The sequence below is a fragment of the Acartia tonsa genome, chromosome 11 (assembly GCF_053477335.1).
Source record: "Acartia tonsa isolate MP-2025a chromosome 11, ASM5347733v1, whole genome shotgun sequence".
In the NCBI taxonomy this organism is placed as follows: Eukaryota; Metazoa; Arthropoda; class Copepoda; order Calanoida; family Acartiidae; genus Acartia; species Acartia tonsa.
In genome coordinates, this window is record NC_137270.1 from 42,344,348 (window position 1) to 42,362,471 (window position 18,124).

At 29.6% G+C, this 18,124-nt stretch overlaps 1 protein-coding gene and 4 long non-coding RNA genes across 5 annotated transcripts; all 5 read right to left on the reverse strand.

Annotated features, from left to right (window-relative positions):
* Positions 1 to 189: 189 nt before the first annotated feature.
* Positions 190 to 4,625, reverse strand: LOC145331368 (uncharacterized). Its single transcript, XR_013883709.1, has 5 exons — positions 4,529 to 4,625; positions 1,191 to 1,229; positions 995 to 1,027; positions 769 to 890; positions 190 to 414 (listed from the first exon to the last, which is right to left on the reverse strand). It is a non-coding gene; the product is annotated as an uncharacterized LOC145331368 (long non-coding RNA).
* A 1,207-nt stretch (positions 4,626 to 5,832) lies between these two features.
* LOC145332123 (uncharacterized) lies at positions 5,833 to 6,433 on the reverse strand. The gene is made up of 3 exons (XR_013884030.1): positions 6,264 to 6,433; positions 6,001 to 6,025; positions 5,833 to 5,879 (listed from the first exon to the last, which is right to left on the reverse strand). It is a non-coding gene; the product is annotated as an uncharacterized LOC145332123 (long non-coding RNA).
* A 280-nt stretch (positions 6,434 to 6,713) lies between these two features.
* On the reverse strand, positions 6,714 to 7,439 carry LOC145332039 (uncharacterized). The gene is made up of 3 exons (XR_013884011.1): positions 7,267 to 7,439; positions 7,014 to 7,113; positions 6,714 to 6,937 (listed from the first exon to the last, which is right to left on the reverse strand). It is a non-coding gene; the product is annotated as an uncharacterized LOC145332039 (long non-coding RNA).
* A 346-nt stretch (positions 7,440 to 7,785) lies between these two features.
* Positions 7,786 to 11,027, reverse strand: LOC145332892 (uncharacterized). The gene is made up of 7 exons (XM_080177994.1): positions 10,987 to 11,027; positions 10,749 to 10,872; positions 10,546 to 10,668; positions 10,317 to 10,355; positions 10,078 to 10,110; positions 9,800 to 9,918; positions 7,786 to 7,909 (listed from the first exon to the last, which is right to left on the reverse strand). Exons 1-7 carry the CDS (start codon positions 11,016 to 11,018, stop codon positions 7,846 to 7,848), a joined length of 534 nt encoding a protein of 177 aa, XP_080034120.1. The 5' UTR covers positions 11,019 to 11,027; the 3' UTR covers positions 7,786 to 7,845.
* Positions 11,028 to 12,417: 1,390 nt separating this feature from the next.
* LOC145331009 (uncharacterized) lies at positions 12,418 to 15,218 on the reverse strand. Its single transcript, XR_013883607.1, has 3 exons — positions 15,155 to 15,218; positions 14,056 to 14,080; positions 12,418 to 12,460 (listed from the first exon to the last, which is right to left on the reverse strand). It is a non-coding gene; the product is annotated as an uncharacterized LOC145331009 (long non-coding RNA).
* Between the last annotated feature and the right edge of the window lie 2,906 nt (positions 15,219 to 18,124).

An 18,124-nucleotide genomic window follows, 5' to 3' on the forward strand; every position in this document is an offset into this window, starting at 1 on the left:
TTCTCAGTCACTTTTTCAAAACTTTAGCTCTAAAAATCTCCGGTGTTAATGGAGGTAAAAAAAATATTTTTATATCTACTTACGTGGAATACTATGGAGAACAAGGACATATGCATTTTTTAATAATTCATTGAGAAATAAGGGCTGCAGATGCTTAAAAATACTTTTTCGAGGGTCATGCTGTATGTTTGTACAACATTGTTACAGAGAGTTGTATCTCATTGCAAAAAAACTTCAGGGGTAGGGGGTTACTTTACATGCAATCTTATAATTTATTAAGCATAAAAAAATAATTAATAGAAACAATGGTTAAAATTTTTTACAAAAATTCTACAACTAACACAATTAAATTAATAACAATGATGCCAAGTTGGATTCCAACACCAGAAAGACAGTTTCAGTAAGTAATTGTATCTAAACACAGAATTTTACATTTTTGCATGGCGAACCTAATTTTTTTAAATAAAAATATTAATTTAAATTAGGTATTTAATTCACAATAAGCAGAGTATTTCTAAATCTGGACCTTACTTGCAAAGCTTGAAACCAAAAAAATCTTATGATAAAGTAACAAGGTGTCTGTTTGTGTGTCTGTGTGTCTGTATGTTTGTACCGAAGGATCTCATTAACCACTGAACCGATCTGGTTCTTCTTTATAGGGTAGCTTCTCATGGTCCTTGAAAGGTTTATGACAATTCTTGGGAGGTTTTTTTATCATAAAAATTGTTATTTAGTAAATCCAATTAAATTAAATATTATAAATCTTACTTGAATAAAAATGGAATTGCTTCTGCATATAAGTTTTCTCCAGCATAATGTTCAATGTAAGGTTTGGAAAGGCAGGTATGATACTCTAAGTTTTGTTCTTCAATTATCCCAGCAAAAACTGGCTAGATAAATAAAATAACTATAAGAAATTATTTTTAATTAAGTGTTTTAGATATTGTCAAAATGTTATCAAATAAAAAATAAACAAAAATAAGATGATATTTACCATATCATTGTACAGGCATGGGATCATATACACCTAAGTAATTATTGGTAATATTAGATACTTAACTAACCAATAAATGATAGTTTTACACACTTTAAAATATCATGAATAATTTCTTTCTTGATCTTAATTTTTAAAATTGAAATCTAAGAAGATTGCCACAATTTCAAATTAAATATCTTGATTAACTTTCTACCTTCTCTGGGTGTTTATATCTCATCAAGTGGTAGCCTCCCTAAAAGTAAAATATATAATTCATATAAAATCTCAGCTATCCTAAAACATAAATCTTGCTTATTTTTATACAATTTTGTTTACATTTAATGTTTAAGATATTATGAGCAATTGATTTTGTTATTCCTAAATATTTTATTTTGTTGTTGTGGTGTAAATAATGTGCAAATCAAAGCAGTGCATCCAGCAGAGTGGCTATTGGTAGTATTATTGAACTAGCCTACAGCTCACGTTGTTCGCTGGTCTGTAATGCTCTTGAGAATATTAAATATCCGAACTGGAAAGGTAGAAGGCTAATGCAATTATTAAGATATGACAAAGCAGCCTCAGGCCGCCTTAGGGTCCGAGTTATTAGGAAAAATTATTATATTATAAATTAAAAAGTAGCTTCTCTACTAAAAAATATTTTAGCAGAAAATCTTACTTGAACTTTGTATGTCTGTCTGGTACAAAATCAGAATTATGATTTACTTAAAATTAAAAATGAAAAGCAAATTTGTCTGTGAGGATTTCGCTGACTAAAAAGCATAATATATATTTAATTAACTTTGTCAGTCAGTCCGTCCATTATGCTAAAGTTTTAGTAATTAGATTTTATGGTATTTTATGTTTTAAGTTTACTGTATATATTTCTATTGACATCTAATGTTTTAACCATATTGTCCGTCTATTTTATTAGATTTCTAAAGTTTATGGATGTTTGATTGAAATGTCTGTCTGTCTGTCTGAAAGAAACCGTAAAGAAGTAAACGTGAATTTCTCTTCATTTATAAAAGATCAATGGCTGGAATTAAAAACATCCCCATACTGATGAACTTGCTTTGTCCGTCCGTCTGTTGGAATGCTTTGATATGCATCTACTATCAAAGATATTATATAAATTCTATTGTAAAGATTTCCATGTTTATTAGCTTTACTAAGGACTTATAAATGATGTCATCCTTGTTTAGCTTTAAAATTTCTAAGAAATTCTATATGTTCTTTAATTAATATCTTATCAAGAGTAAGGGCACATCAAGGGTAAACCTTGGTGGGTTAGGGCCCCCTGCAGGAGTTAGGCTTATGCAAAAAAACTATCCCTTCTAATTTACAATTTATTTCTAAAATATGGAAGTGTATTTTCAATGCTCGATATGCACTCGATATGGGAAAGCACCCTCATCCTCACTTTGGCTGACCTAACTTTTCTATTAAATATAATATTTTTTACGCGAAGCCCCTCTTTAATTAGAAATGTCCGTCTGAGGGTAAAACATAATTCACCATCTGTTATTAAAGATAGACGGTTTTAATTTTTGAGAATATACCCTATACCTTTAAGCATCCAATATGTGATTTACTTATTCCATAAGCCTGTCGGAAATACCCTGCAAGGCATTTAATTTAAAATGTAAAAATTTTATTTATCAAATTCTAAATTAGATAGACGATCACAACTGATTTTTTCTAGAGAAGATTTTCCTGATAGATGAATATCTACTCTCTACCTTATTTAGTCAATTAGTCTGTCTGTAACCCTAGATGACATCAATTTCTGTAGGGAAATGTGCCTTTTCTTCTATTGAAAATAGAAGTCTAGCCTATAGTCCTTAAAATAAAGTAAAAGGATCTCTTGTGTGTGTACTAAAAGATCTCTATAAACGCAGAATCGATATGGTTCTCCTTTACAAATAAGCATCCATTATACAATTTACATGGTCTGTCAGTCTATCGGTAATGCTCTGATTGTCATTTGATTGATAGAAAGATGAATTTTTCCCTGTTAAAGGTGGTGAGCATCTACTCTGCATCTCAATTGGCCCGTCAGTCTGTCTGCAAAAATATGTTTTTCAACTTTTTTTATGAAGGTTAAGATCTTAATAACTACTGAAGCAATTGGGTTCTCTATTTTAGGTAAGCTTTAAATAGGTCCCATGATGGTATTAGGCTATTTCATTTTCAGATGGTTTTGAGCTATTTTTTCTAGCCTGTTTCTGCCCCTTTTAATTGAGAGCCCCTGGATGCTAGGTACACATCCGCTAGTTTAAAATATTCTTATGCATTTATAATAGAAAGAGATAAATATATTAACTTACACATAAAGATTACTTCAAGTTCAACTACTTACGTTAGAATTTCTGTCCGGCTGATTTTAGTTATTTATTTTATAATAAAAGCCTTTGATAAGTTATGAACGTATTAACATTCTGCCTTAGCGTTTTCTTGTTTTTAAAAAAAAACCTCTCTCTAACTTGCTTTTTCTTCCATTTTCTTTTGATTTCTTAGTTTAATCTTCAAATACGTATTTATAATAAAGCCATTTTCATTCTTTCAAAAATGCAATTTAAATTACGGAATTTATTTTCCAATATATATTTTTTTATAACCGTCAGGAAAGGGTTAAAATGTTTTTAATTTTTGTTTCAAAATTTGGACACATTAGGGAGGGGCGCTAGAATCAACTCATTTTAAAACTAAGTTTTCTTAAATTTACTATATTATGAATTTAAATTTTCTTTTTTAAGAATAGGAATAAAATACTTCAATATTATGTAAATAGCAAGATGAAATATAAAAAAATAATTTATTCTTAATAAAGTAAAATATTGGGTTTTATTGTTCTGGGCAATGAGAGTTTATTATGGATTATTGGAGCACTATGAGTTTTATACATTTATTCCTTGGAAAACTTTTATAGACATTTATTTCCTATATAGATCTGACATGGATCTTGAAGCAATAAGGCAGGCACTTTTGTAAATGTTAAAAATTGGAAAAATCTATTAAATAAAAGTAATCGCAAATATACTTAGTAAATAAGCACAATATCTTCATGAATATTTCCTTCATTTTTTTCCTTTTCATGGAATTAGTGTGGAGTAGTTTCCTTTTATGATACTAATAAGGATTCAACATATTTATTTTTTCAAAATTTTTCTATATGTATTGCATTTTTATTGCAAGAAAACTTAATTTTTTGCTAATCTTAAAACTGTCAGTGATGATGAACTGGAAGCAATGAGAATTTTTCCTGCGCTTAATGCTTCAGACAATCAACTAGAACCTTTGATTGAACAAACTTTTCCTGGAAGTCCTAACTCTGCATGATAATGAGTTGCACCTATTTTGGGCCCTGGCATTTTCTAACATAGTAGCAGTAAGAACCATTTTTAACACCTTTAGTTATGATGTGGTGTCAGGCCAGGATTTGATCCTATGACCTTTGCCACAAGTGGTTGTGCTATGTGTTACATGACAGTCATGAGTTCTTACATTTATAAAAGATACAACCTGAAATTTTGATGCCAGACTATCTTTTACCTGATCAGTCATTGGAATATAGCCAAACTCTTGTTTCATCTTGTTAAAATATTCTGGAGCAATTATTTCAGGTTGTGTCCTTAGCTTTTCAATATCCAATAACCAATAACAGTAATCCACCATTTAAAGCCTAAAAAGAAAGTCACTATTATAGTTTTGCCCTATAGATAGATATTGTTATTACTTCTTGATTAACCCTAATGCAACACATTTTAAGGCAAGTACTGAATCAAGGCAAACCTGGCAGTTTCACCCAGGTACAGAGCTTTATCAAATAATTTAAATGATTGTTTTAATATGATTTTGGATCTAAATGCAAGAAAGCAAGACCCTTTGTACATGTTTGATTATGTATGATATGTTGTTGCAAATATACAGTGTTTAAAATTGCATGCATTTAAGAAGATTAGCAGTTTGTATGGAAAGTTTTGAAATGGAAAATCAAAAATAAACAGACATATTCAAGTATAGGTTGTTCAACTACCTGATAAGGTCCTGTCTGTCCAAAACTTGAAGAACTAACTTTTTCTAGATAATTCCAAGACCTAATTTTGTGGTTTTCACTCCTTTCCTTTGCTAATCCAAAAATTTCTTGTCTAAGAATGAAACAAAAATCAATATTTTGCCATCTTAGTCAAGCATCAGTCAGATAATTGTGAATGAAATTTATTCAGTATTTTTTAAAATAAGTACCTGTTCATTTGATTAAAATAATCATGTAACAGACCTATATCAACCCTATAAAAATATATCAAAAAACTTTAATTTTTATAATTTTTTAAAGATATAAATTTTTTTCAAGAATTTGATCCACCAACCTTAACCGCAGATCAATGTCAAGACGAATGATTTTCTTTATGAACAATGGAAATTCATTCATTATCAGAAACTGAATGTAAAATGTATCCTAAAAAAATATTTTAAATTATGTTAGAATTGTCCTATTGATTCAAACTTTGCATGATGATTTATCTATCAGTAAGTTATTATCTAAATTATCTATTATCATTGAAAATCTATACTCTTATTGAGTTATAACATTTTACAGGTTAAAGATTGTTATATAATTTCCCCTTAAGTTAGATCCTGATAATGGCAGAGGGATGGAGTGTGTTTTTTATCATTCCCTATATGTTAGACCCAAGGGGCTGGAGGCCAAGGCTAGCAAATGATTTTACTATTTTTATTTTAATATTCTTGGAAAATTAATTTGCAATACAATACTGTACATGATTTTTCAGTATTTCCAAGTTCTAAGACAGCAGATAATAATTGGATTTAAAGCCATACTGGAAATAAAATTACCAATTGATATCTGGATGGACATCCCCAATTGCTTCCAACTTTGATCCTGAAAATGGTTTAAGGTATCTCCAATGCATACAAATTTTGCAATCATACTATTTGTTGATATTTGCTAAACTTGAACCAGCAGACTAATTTTTGACAATGTCAATATCTTGTATTCTCACCTTTCTATATTCTTGATCTCATCAACTAAAATAGAAAACATATTAGCTTTATTATACACAATATTGGCTTTTCAACAACAGAAAATAATCTGTCCAGGTAATTCTAAGGATTATCTATAAAGCAATTAGTCAACTAGTTCTTAAGGTCCACTAAAATTACATATTTCATAAGTTCATATTTCAATAATTTTCTATCTCTGTTTTGTTTAAAAAGAAAATATAAATATAAATAGTTACATTATTATTTTTATTTTTATTTATACCTTTTTTATTGCCAAATAAAGTTAAAGCTTCATCTACATTTAGCATTGGAATTTCAGAATTTTCTTGTGAACACAAGATTTCGCTGTACAAATCTGATATAAGAATAATAATTTAATAAAACACTATCCCATCCAAGTTTGAAATTACTAGGATGTAGCTGGCCAAATACATTAGTAGTTTAATAAATCTTTTTAAAAAATTGGAAGCTGAATAAAAGTGAACTACAGTGGGTGTTTTTATATATATTAATTAATAATAAAAACCTAAAATTTTGGTGTTTTGTAATAATTTGTTGCCTATTTGCATATTCTTTTCTGGTGGGAAAAAAGGTTACCTCACATAAATAGTAATTTTTAAAAAGAATAATTAGGATAAAAGTATAAGCCAATACCTAACACACTCCTGTATTTTTGTTGAAAAAACACAATAGAAACATACTGTATCTTAAATCTAAAAAAATTTACTTTTGTTTGGTTTGTCTTTCTAGTAAATATTAAATAAATTATTAAAATATATCTTATATAGGAATCATAAATGTAACAACAATTATTGTATTTATATCATTTTACCTGGGAAAATTCCAATTTGCATTGAAAAGTTTCCTTTTTTGATAAAATAGCTTGTTGTGAAGAACTCTTCCAATAGATTCATTGAATATTTTGTTTACTATAGTCTAAAAACATATTTTTGGTTCAATTTAACATAAAGTTGATTTTTTAGAATATACTTAAAGTTCAAATTGAGTCTACCTTGCTTTTATCATCTGTTACAAAGATAAAGTTTATTGGAGTTCCAGTACTTTCAGTAAATATAGAAAACACAAATTTTCGAAGATGTCTTTTTAACCTCCTAAAATATATCTTTTTTCAGGATCTTTAAGTAGCTGAAATCTGAATAGGTAGCAGAGGAAATAAATAAGCTCAACCCAACCTGGATTAAGATTTTTTGGAAATATTTACTATATTCCATTTTAGATTTGTCAATAAATCCAATAGATCTTACCTTCTTACTTTTTTCTCATCAGAATTTGATGCAATTTGAAATAATAAAAGAAGGTGAACAAAGTTATCTCCAGGATCTTCTATGCTTCCTGGGAAATCAAATATATCTACAAAAAGTAATTGATGAGTTTTTTTTATACAAATTCTTTTTATAGTACTATGAGATTTAAAAAAACTTTCCCCTAGTCAAATGAGACTATAAGAGGATCATAGAAAGAAAACAAAGCAGTGGGTCTTTTTATATTTTTGTGGAAGCTTTTCTTCTATTTCTAGTTCTTTTGAGATACATCATTGTTTTCTTTCCAACGAGGTTCTGAATTTTTTTTGTATTTATGAATGACATTGTTGGGCACACAAATATACAACAAGCAAACATATTTACCTGTTTCAGCAAAAATTTCTGAATTATATACAATAGAACAATTTTCAGCTAAAGAAAAATCACTCAAGTTTAAAAAGATTAATGCAAGGAATAGCATTTCAATTTTCATCTGAAATAAAAAGAAAATGGTAGGTGAAAACTAAGAATAAGGTATAAGAAATGCTTTGCTACATAAGATTTCTACTGCATTAAACTGAATTAATAACAATGATGCCAAGTTGGATCCCAACACCACAAGGACAGTTTCAGTAGGTTCTTGTATCTAAAACAGAATCAAATATAATTGTTGAAGGGGAGAATAAGTTAACCCTATTCTGGTACTGGGAAAATGACATTGAATGCCCTCTAAGGTGTTTGCTATTTTTATTGTGATATAGGTACAGATACACAATTTTTTTACTTTTAAAATCCAAAATTTTCAATGAATCCTAACCATACATTATATTGATTTTATAAATGTCTACTTGCCCCCTTATGAAACAGATCTATTTATTAGTATCCAAGTAACATATACAGATGGTCAGACAGAAAAAAGTGAGTTGAAAAGAAGCCTTGCTTATGACAAGTATTCAACTAAACCCTGAACAAACATATTATGCAAATCTGAATTTTAAAATAGCAGCTTTATTATTCATTTAGGATGATTTTACAATAAATATGAAATGTAGATGCCTCTTTTGGTTACAAAATTCCACTGTTATTTTTTAATTAATCAGCACCAATAAAGCACAAGATCTCTAAGGTATTTATGCATTAATTATTATGAAATATAGTATAAGGTAGAAATTAATGATTTTTCTAAATAAGAAATGTTTGAAAAAAATAAATTCGATCCCTATCACTTTAGAGGACAGCTGCTGACCCCCAGTCTTATGGATGAAACTAAATACATGTTAAAGATAAAAATTACGCTGAAAAGTATACAAAAATGTTTTTTTATGTGTTAAAAAAATTCATTTTAAAATCCTGATTTTGAGGATGATGACCTTTCAGATGCTCCTGTTGGTGGTGATGATGAGCCAAATGTTATCTAAGTACATGCCACTTACAACAACTTGTCTATTAACCTATGTACCATTTTTTGTAGTCATAGCAGCCTCCAATGGAGCCTTCCAACAAGAAATATAACCATCTTCTAAAAACTACAGCATTCACCTTATGAATTGAAGTAAATAAAATTGCAATTCTTTTCTTTTTTAATAATGCTGGGCTGGAGGATGCTATAACTACAAAAATTGGATCAAAGTTTAATATATAAGTTGTCATCATGGACATGCACTTTGATAACATTTGGCTCATTAACACCACCAATAGGGGCATCTTAAAGGTCATCATCCTCAAAATCAAAATTTTAAAATTGATTTTTTCAACACACCAAAAAACATTTTTGTATAATTTTCAGGGTAATTTTTATCTTTAACATGTATTTAGGTTCATCCATAAAACTGGGGATCAGCAGCTGTCCTCTAAAGTGATAGGGATCGAATTTATTTTTTTCAAACATTTCTAATTTAGAAAAGTCATTAATTTCTACCTTATACTATATTTCATAGTAATTAATGCATAAATCCCTTAAAAAATTATTATTTTATCATAATCAATCTTTAAAAGAGGAGAAAAGTGCCAAAAAAAATTTTTTTTTTGCTTTGTTTTGGATTTGCATAATATGTTTGTTCACCAGTATTTCCCCCAAATGCTGTTTTTGAGATCTTGTGCTTTATTGGTGCTGATTAATTAAAAAATAACAGTGGAATTTTGTAACCAAAAGAGGCATCTACATTTCATATTTATTGTAAAATCATCCTAGATGAATAATAAAGCTGCTATTTTAAAAATTCAGATTTGCATAATATGTTTGTTCGGGGTTTATTAGAAAGGTTTAGTAATAGTATACAAATTGAAGTTGTGATTAGGTTCTTTGGTGCTTAATAATATTTATATAATTATTTGGTGCTTTATATTTAAATCAACAGGATAAATGGTTGATAAGGACTGTCTTAATTAGACTTAGAATTATAAATCTCTGTTAGATTTTAAGCATAAATTGGCTTAAGCAACCTTAGTGAATCTATTTGCAATTTTTAACAATTAATGCACAAATAGTGGCTTATGAATTATCAATTACAAATACCAAATTATAATATTTACTTACCTAACTAAAATAGAGTCTGCAAGTATATTTTCTCCAGCAAAATGTTGAATGTATGGCTTAGAGAGGCAGGTATGATACTCTAAGCTATTTGGTTCATACTCTTTGCTAGCAAAAACTTCCTAAAGTTATTAAATCTGTTTTATAATAAAGAGAAAAGGACAAAAATATATCATTGAATTATAAAATATAATTAAAAAACAATTACAATTTGATTTCTAAAATTGTAAAGAAAAGAAATAAGTTGAAGTGAGAAAAATACAAAAAAAAGATATATTTACCATATAATTGTATTGACATGGGATCATATACACCTAAATAAGTAAATTGAATATTGGTAATATCATATTAGAAACTTATTAAAAAAATAAAATAACAGTTTTAATTATAGAATATTATGATATATAATTTAGTACTCTTAAAGTGATTAAAAAGCAAAGACAGATCTTTTAATAGTGTCTATGTATAATTCTCAAATAATTTATAGAATTTTGTTTTTCTACTAAATATTTTGTTTAACCTTCTCTGGATGTTTGTATCTGATCAAGTGATAGCCTCCCTGAAATTAAATATAAAAACAACATTGATAAACAATTAAAATACACTGACTTTTATATAAAAAAGATCCTTGTTTGCTATAATTTGCATGGTTTATTTGCTAAAAGTATCATATGTTAAAATTTTTATGTTTACTGTGAATCCAGGGATGTAATGCAAATGTTCTAATCCAACTTAAATCATATTTATACCTGAACATTCATTGTAATATAGCCAAATTCCTGTTTCAACTTATGCATATACTCTGGAGCAAGTATTTCAGGTTGTGCTCTTAGTTTTTCAATGTCAAACAATGTTACTCCACTGTTTAAAGCCTTATAAGAAAAAACATCATAAAAATCAAAAATGATTTTGAGTTCAAATCCTAAAATAATGTTTTAATTGATTAAACTACCTGATGAGGCCCTGTCTGACCAAAACTTGAAGTATTAGCTTTCGCCAAATAATTCCAAGCTCTAACTTTGTTCAGGCCAATCCAGTCCCCAGGCCAGTCCTTTTGTAAGCCAAATATTTCATTTCTATGCATAGAAAATTAGAAGTTTAAACAAATATTGCCATATTCAATTTTATATTTATTTCCAAATTTCATTCTTTTAAAAATAAAGATTATGAAAAGACTAAACTAAATAGACCTGTTCATTAAATTAAACTGATCATGTAACATTCCTATATCAATCCTAAAACATTTAATAAAAGTAATTATATGTATTCTTTTTTATATTTTGTAAAATTTTTCCTGTTTATATTAGTATAAGACCCATAGGAGTCCAAGGGGGGGGGTAATGGGGCGATTACCCCCCCCAAACGAATTTGGGGGTGCCTACGGCACCCCCAAAATTTTTTTCATTTTACCCCCCCCATTTAAAATTTACCCCTACCCGAGGGGTGCCGTAGGCACCCCCAACCATTTAGGAGAGGGTATTTATCCCCCCCAAACAATTTTGAGGGGGTAAATACCCCCCCAAAATAGAAAATCTCTAACAAAAAAAATTTTGCGCGCTTCGCGCGCATTTTTAATACTAAATTTTACGGCACCCCCAAAATTTTTTTCATTTTACCCCCCCCATTTAAAATTTACCCCTACCCGAGGGGTGCTGTAGGCACCCCCAACCATTTAGGAGGGGGTATTTATCCCCCCCAAACAATTTTGAGGGGGTAAATACCCCCCCAAAATAGAAAATCTCTAACAAAAAAAAATTTGCGCGCTTCGCGCGCATTTTTAATACTAAATTTTGGATAAAATTTAAATTACCCCCCCCAAAAATTTTACCCCGGGGGTAAATTTTGGGGGGGGAAACAAATTTTACCCCTGCCAACAGATTTCAGGGGGGGTAATTACCCCCCCCCCCCCAAGCAAATTTTACCCCAGGGGTAAAAATTTTGGGGGGGGGTAAAAAAAATTTGCGACGCGCTTCGCGCGCCATTTTACCCCCCCCAAAACCGAATTACCCCCCCCTTAAAAAAATTTTACACCCCCCAAAATAAAAAGCTTGGACGCCCCTGATAAGACCTATTCAAAATTTCTACCAACCTCAACCGTATGTCAATATCAATCCTGATCATTTTTTTTATGAACTTTGGTAATTCATTCACTATTACAAACTGAATGTAAAAAGAATCCTGAAAAAAAGAAAAAAATGTTATATGGTAATGAGTAAGTTTTCTAAAAACAGGAAAGAATGAGTCATGATATAGGTTTAAGATATAATGGTAACCTTTATGATTAAAAGGACATTGGGTATTTTAAAGAAAAGGTTACTACTTCTTTCAGTTACTTTAGACATGACAAATTTTTCTTGATAATTTCTTTAGAAAAGTGCAATTTAAAAATCTTAGCAAGGATCATATTTTCATTACCAGAAAGTACTTTAGAAAGCATCATCTTGGTGAATAACAGTAATAGGCCAATAATTATAAATTTTATTTATATTTGTGTCTTTTGTCTAAGAATTTTTTTTAATAGTTACTGTCAATCAGCAATCAGGAATATTTGACATAAGGGACACTTTGCATGAATTCATTTGACAAAAAACATTTAAAGCCTAATAAAATAAAATTACCAGCTGATATCTTGGTGGACAAAATAAAGAGGTATGAAGTTGAACTCTGAAAATAATAGGTGAATAAAACACTTAATCAAACATAAAATGACTTTTTAAAATATGAGTAATGATCATTTTTTCAATTTCAATTTATAACAAAACAGCAGATACTGGGAGGACATTTTTATTTCATTGTCTTTCAACATTATATTTTACTTTTAAGAGCTAATTAATTCTATGTCAACTTTTAATGATGTTTTTTTAGACCTAAAAACAACAAGAAATATTTTAGCCCAACTCTCACACCTCCACCATCCTCATAAATGATTTAGGGTTAATAAGAAAACCTATTATTGTCGCTCAGGCATTTTTTGAATAAAATTTAAATAATTAGCTCATCAATGAATAAGAAGCTTTCTATAATTAGGATCTGTTTGTATTTCCATCTATACATCCAAATTTAATGGCAGGGTATTATTGTAAATCTGTGCCTGTTAGAAATAACTGTCTTTTTATTCCAGACTTAGCATGCTGTTTCCTGATCATTTAAAGCATGTCTAATTTAAAAACTTTTTTTGACAAAAATTTTGTATAATACAATAATCCAATTTATTTGATTTTTGGAACACAAATTTAAACAATTTTATGTACAATCTTATTTCAACTTAAAAATTTGTATTCTGCTAATTAGGTTCTAACATACAGCAAGTGTTAACCCTTACAGATCGGGGGGAGGGTCATATTGACCCCCCCCCCCTCTATTTTTTCAATGACATTTTTTTTGTAGGTAAGATTGAGAGTTGTGACTTCATGACTTTTTAAGTTTAGTAATTATACGTCGGCAAGAGTTGATTTTATTAGGATATCTGGTCTGTGTCGGTCGTGGTGTCCGGTCAAAGTCGGTTGGGTAGCACCAAAATTTAAAAAAAATTCTAAATAAATCTTAATTTCTACATTATGACTTTGTATATAAGGTAGAAACCTAAAATTTTTTTGGTGAATGAGAAAAGTGGTGTTATGACCGTTTGACCGCACCCTGGCCGACTTTATGACCGATTTTTGTCCGGCTTTTACTACAGACATATATCATGAATATCGTGGCTTCTATTACAACTAGAGACCTATACATTTTTTTGGTAAATCCTTGAGCAATAATTAACAGATAAAAATATTAATCGGCGCCGCCAACCGCCGTTTTACCGCCGTAACCGCCGAAAATGGCGGTTTTCGTTATTTGCCGTTTTTTGGCGATGATCAGAAATAGTAATTTTTTTGTTATGAAAAATAAAAGTTCGTCCTAAAATTTGGTCATCCTAGCTGCAAAATTGGCCGCTCTACAGCTGTTTTAAAATTTAGCGGCTGGCCGCTAAAAAGCGGCTAAGGAGCGGCCTGACCGAAAAAAATGACTAGAAAAAGTAATTTTCTCTAAAAATACACATGAACCACCAGAAAAAAATTTTACGTCTTTACCCCCCCCCCCCCCCCATCTATTAAGGTGGGAATAGGGGCCCGATCTGTAAGGGTTAATGTTCATTTGTCCTTGTCTGATTTTAATCATTTACTTTTATGAATGTTGCCATTCATGTTTTTTTTACAGAATTTATTGATTATTCTAATGGTAATGGTAAATTGTATAATTATATTATCAAAATTTCTTACCTTTCTACTTTGAGGCTCTCATTAACTGAAGTAAAAGAATGGTTAACTATTAAATCATTATTAATACAAGTGTTTTTGATACTATCTTCTGTATTTTTTAATAGGGGTTGTAAGGATATCTATCTTGGCTGGATATCTGGCCAGATACTGGATGTTTAAAATATTTGGCTGGATATACTGCAATATAATCTTACATTGCAACAATAATCCATGTTAACAAACAGTAACAAGCATTATTTTTTAATTCTTGGTACTATATAGCAATAATCAAGTAAGCTGGATATTTGTATATATTAAAACACCATTTTAGGGATCTTGGACAAAGTAGCTTCGGACAAAGTAGCTTCAGACAAAGTAGCTTCGGACAAAGTAGCTTCAGGACAAAGTAGCTTTAGGACAAAGTAGCTTCAGGACATTTACTTAAGAAAAGTAGCTTCCTAAGAAAAAAAGTCTCAAATAGTAATAAAGGCTGCAGCGCTCGGCATGCCTAGCCGTGGGTGCTCGGCCCCCTAGCCTATGACCTAACCTAACCTATGTTAGCCTCAGAACATTTATTGAAGAAAAATATCATCAACTGATAATACATAGGTGGTTTAGAATTTCGTGGATTTTGCAAAAAGTGGTTGATAGATTTTTACAAATTTTAATATTGTTTTCACAATTTTTAATAATGTTTTTACAATTTTTTGGTTAGGTTACGTTAGGTTAGGTTATAGGCTTGGGGGCCGAGCGCCCGCGGCTAGGCAGGCCAAGGGGCCAAGCGCTGCGGCCATGACCAGTGGAGGCTACTTTCCTTAGGGGGCTACTTTGTACGGAAGCTACTTTGTCCTGAAGCTACTTTGTCCTGAAGCTACTTTGTCCGAAGCTACTTTGTCTGAAGCTACTTTGTCCAAGATCCCCATTTTAGGATTAATTTCTCTTTGGGAGTTTAAACAATTAGCCTGTACATGACCATATTAATCTGTACACCAATTACATCTTTAGTAATGATTAAAATAGTTTTACGCTTTCAATCCTACTGAAAAAGAAAATAGACATAGCATCCCCCTTTTGAAAGCAAGAATTTTATGTTTATTTTTTTGTGTGTGTGAAATCATACCTGAAAATGATGTAAGTGTTTCAAGTTCATCAACATCTATGATTGGAATTTCGACAATTTCTTGTGGACATAAGATTTCGCGGTACAAATCTAAAAAAATATAGTCCTCATTCTATCAAATTTTCAAGGCTAGCATAGGATTTGGATTTTCTTAGACTTTTATAGAAATTAGTCATTATAAGTATTGTGACCCCTTTAGCCATAGGGTTAGAAAGCTTGCAAATACACCTTCATGACTTCAAGTGAAGATTTTGCTGACTAGTACAAATGGTACAATGTACAGGTGAAGATTTTGCTAACTAGTACAAATGGTACAATGTACAGGTGAAGATTTTGCTGACCTATACTACAGCATGACCCTCAAAAAAGTATTTTTAAGCATCTGCAGCCCTTATTTCTCAATGAATTATAAAAAAATGCATATGTCCTTGTTCTCCATAGTATTCCACATACGTAGATATAAAAATATTTTTTTTATCTCCATTAACACCGGAGATTTTTAGAGCTAAAGTTTTGAAAAAGTGACTGAGGAAAAAGTAACTTTTAACATGAAACGACTTTTTTAGCAAAATTAAGGTAGAAATTCTTTTATTTTTGTTACTAGCAGAAAATTTATACAAAAATGAAATAAAAAATTTAGTTTTTGAGTAAAAAGCATTTTTTTACACATATTTTTTGAGTCTTTTTAGTTTAATGATATTTTGAAAAACTTACTTATTAGGCAAAATTTTTTAAGATTAAAAAACCAAATAAATCTTTATGAATATAGCAGGAAAATTGTTTTTGTTTCACAATCCTAACTTTAATAACAAAAAAGTTATGAAGAAAATAAAATTAAAACATAATGATTTTTTTGTCTAAAAAGCTTAATTAACCCCTTATTAAATTATTGAGATGTCAGAAAAGTAGGCGGAGCAACTGTCATAATTAATCCTTTTCTCAAATAAGGGTAAATAAATAACCTAAAATTTGCAAATAATCAATTCATTCAGTAGTATTTTTTGCCATTAAAAATTTATATTTTTTGGTGGAATAAAAAATAAATAATTAGTTAACTTGTTTTTCTTTGTGTCTCATTATTCAGTTGCCAGAAAAACATAATATAACCATCCAAAAATTATGAGAAACAAAAAAAAATTCTTTTTCTCAGTCACTTTTTCAAAACTTTAGCTCTAAAAATCTCCGGTGTTAATGGAGGTAAAAAAAATATTTTTATATCTACTTATGTGGAATACTATGGAGAACAAGGACATATGCATTTTTTTTATAATTCATTGAGAAATAAGGGCTGCAGATGCTTAAAAATACTTTTTTGAGGGTCATGCTGTATGTACATACAATTGTACATAAATTCTATAACTCAATTGGTTTGCTTTAGTAAACAGCTAACTTTTAAAGATAATCCAAACAATACCTAAATTTTTCCTGTATTTTTGTTGAAAAAACACATAAGAAACATACTGTATCTTAAACCTAAGAAAATTGAATATTAATTTTGTCATTGTTGATTTTGTTTATATTAAAATGTCTTCTTTTTTGGAATTAGTGTAATTTTACAAACTTTTTAGACAAATTTATTTTTATTATTTTTTACCTAGGAAATTTCCAATTTTCATCAACAAATTTTCTTTTATTGTAAAATAGTTTTTTGTGAAGAATTCTTCCAATAGATTCATTAAATGCATTATGCACAATAATCTACAAAAAAAGAATGGTAAGATCCATAAATACAAAGCTCTAAATTCAGACATTGGGACAAATGATATTAAGTATAGTGTTAGAAGAAAAAGAATTGTCTATAAATTATTAAATACATCACCCCCTATAATGACAAACTTACATTTTTAGGCCCTAACTATGGAGATATTTAGTATGCTTATAATTTTTTTCTTTGTTGTCTAAGAAATTATTGATCATAATAAGATGAAAATGAGGTTTAAATCTTACAAATATTGTTTTCAAAAAAGTATAAAATCAGCATGTTTTAATTGGAGACTAAAGGTAGACTTTTTAGTAACAAATTGCTATATTGTCTAAATTCAACATGTAAAGTTTGAAATCAATAGGACAATTGTAACATGCCTAAAATTAACAACAAATTGTATCTGTTACTATCAAATGAATGTACAGGCCTACCCTAAATATAAAAAAGCTTCATATCTAAACAGATGTTGGATTTATTGGGTTAGATGGTAAATGTTTTGAATAAGTTGTAGTTTAATTTATCTATTTTACTTAAATTTCAAGTGATCATCTGGATCTCAATACTTTAATGCCCGCTGATGGATATTAGCTTAAGTAGCATTCAACAGACAAACAACCCTTTTAGTGCACAACCTTGGTCCAAAAGTCCTAACTGAGCTTGCTAATTAGTTGCCTTGTTTATGGGCCAAGGCATTTCCCCTACTCTAACTATTTATGTTGTGAACATGACATAGCAGCAGTAGGAACCATTTCTAATGTCTGTAGTTATGACATGGTGTCTGTTTGAACCTATCACCTCACCAATGACGGGCAAATGCACTACGTGTTGAGCCATGATCGCAGGTCTTTTAGTAATTATTTAGAATTTACCTTACTCTTTTCATCTGTAACAATGATAAAATTTATAGGAGTTCCAGTACTTTCAACAAATATTGAAAACAAAAATCTATCAAGATGCCTTTTCAACCTCCTTTAAAATAAATTTCAAAATGTATTTCTAATAATAATTATCAAAATTATTTATAAAAATGAAAACCAGTTTTATTAGCCCCAATGGGCTGAAGGCCTGAGGTAACAAAATTGGTATTTAGAATTTTTATTAATATGTTCATGGAAAATTGTCTGAACTATGATGCTAAACATGATTTTTAGTATAGCGGAGAATAGGAAGAATATTTTTCCTACCTTGTTGCTGTTTTAACTTTCTCCTCATTAGAATTTGGTGAAATGTAAAATAAGAAAAGAAGGTGAACAAAGGCATCTCCA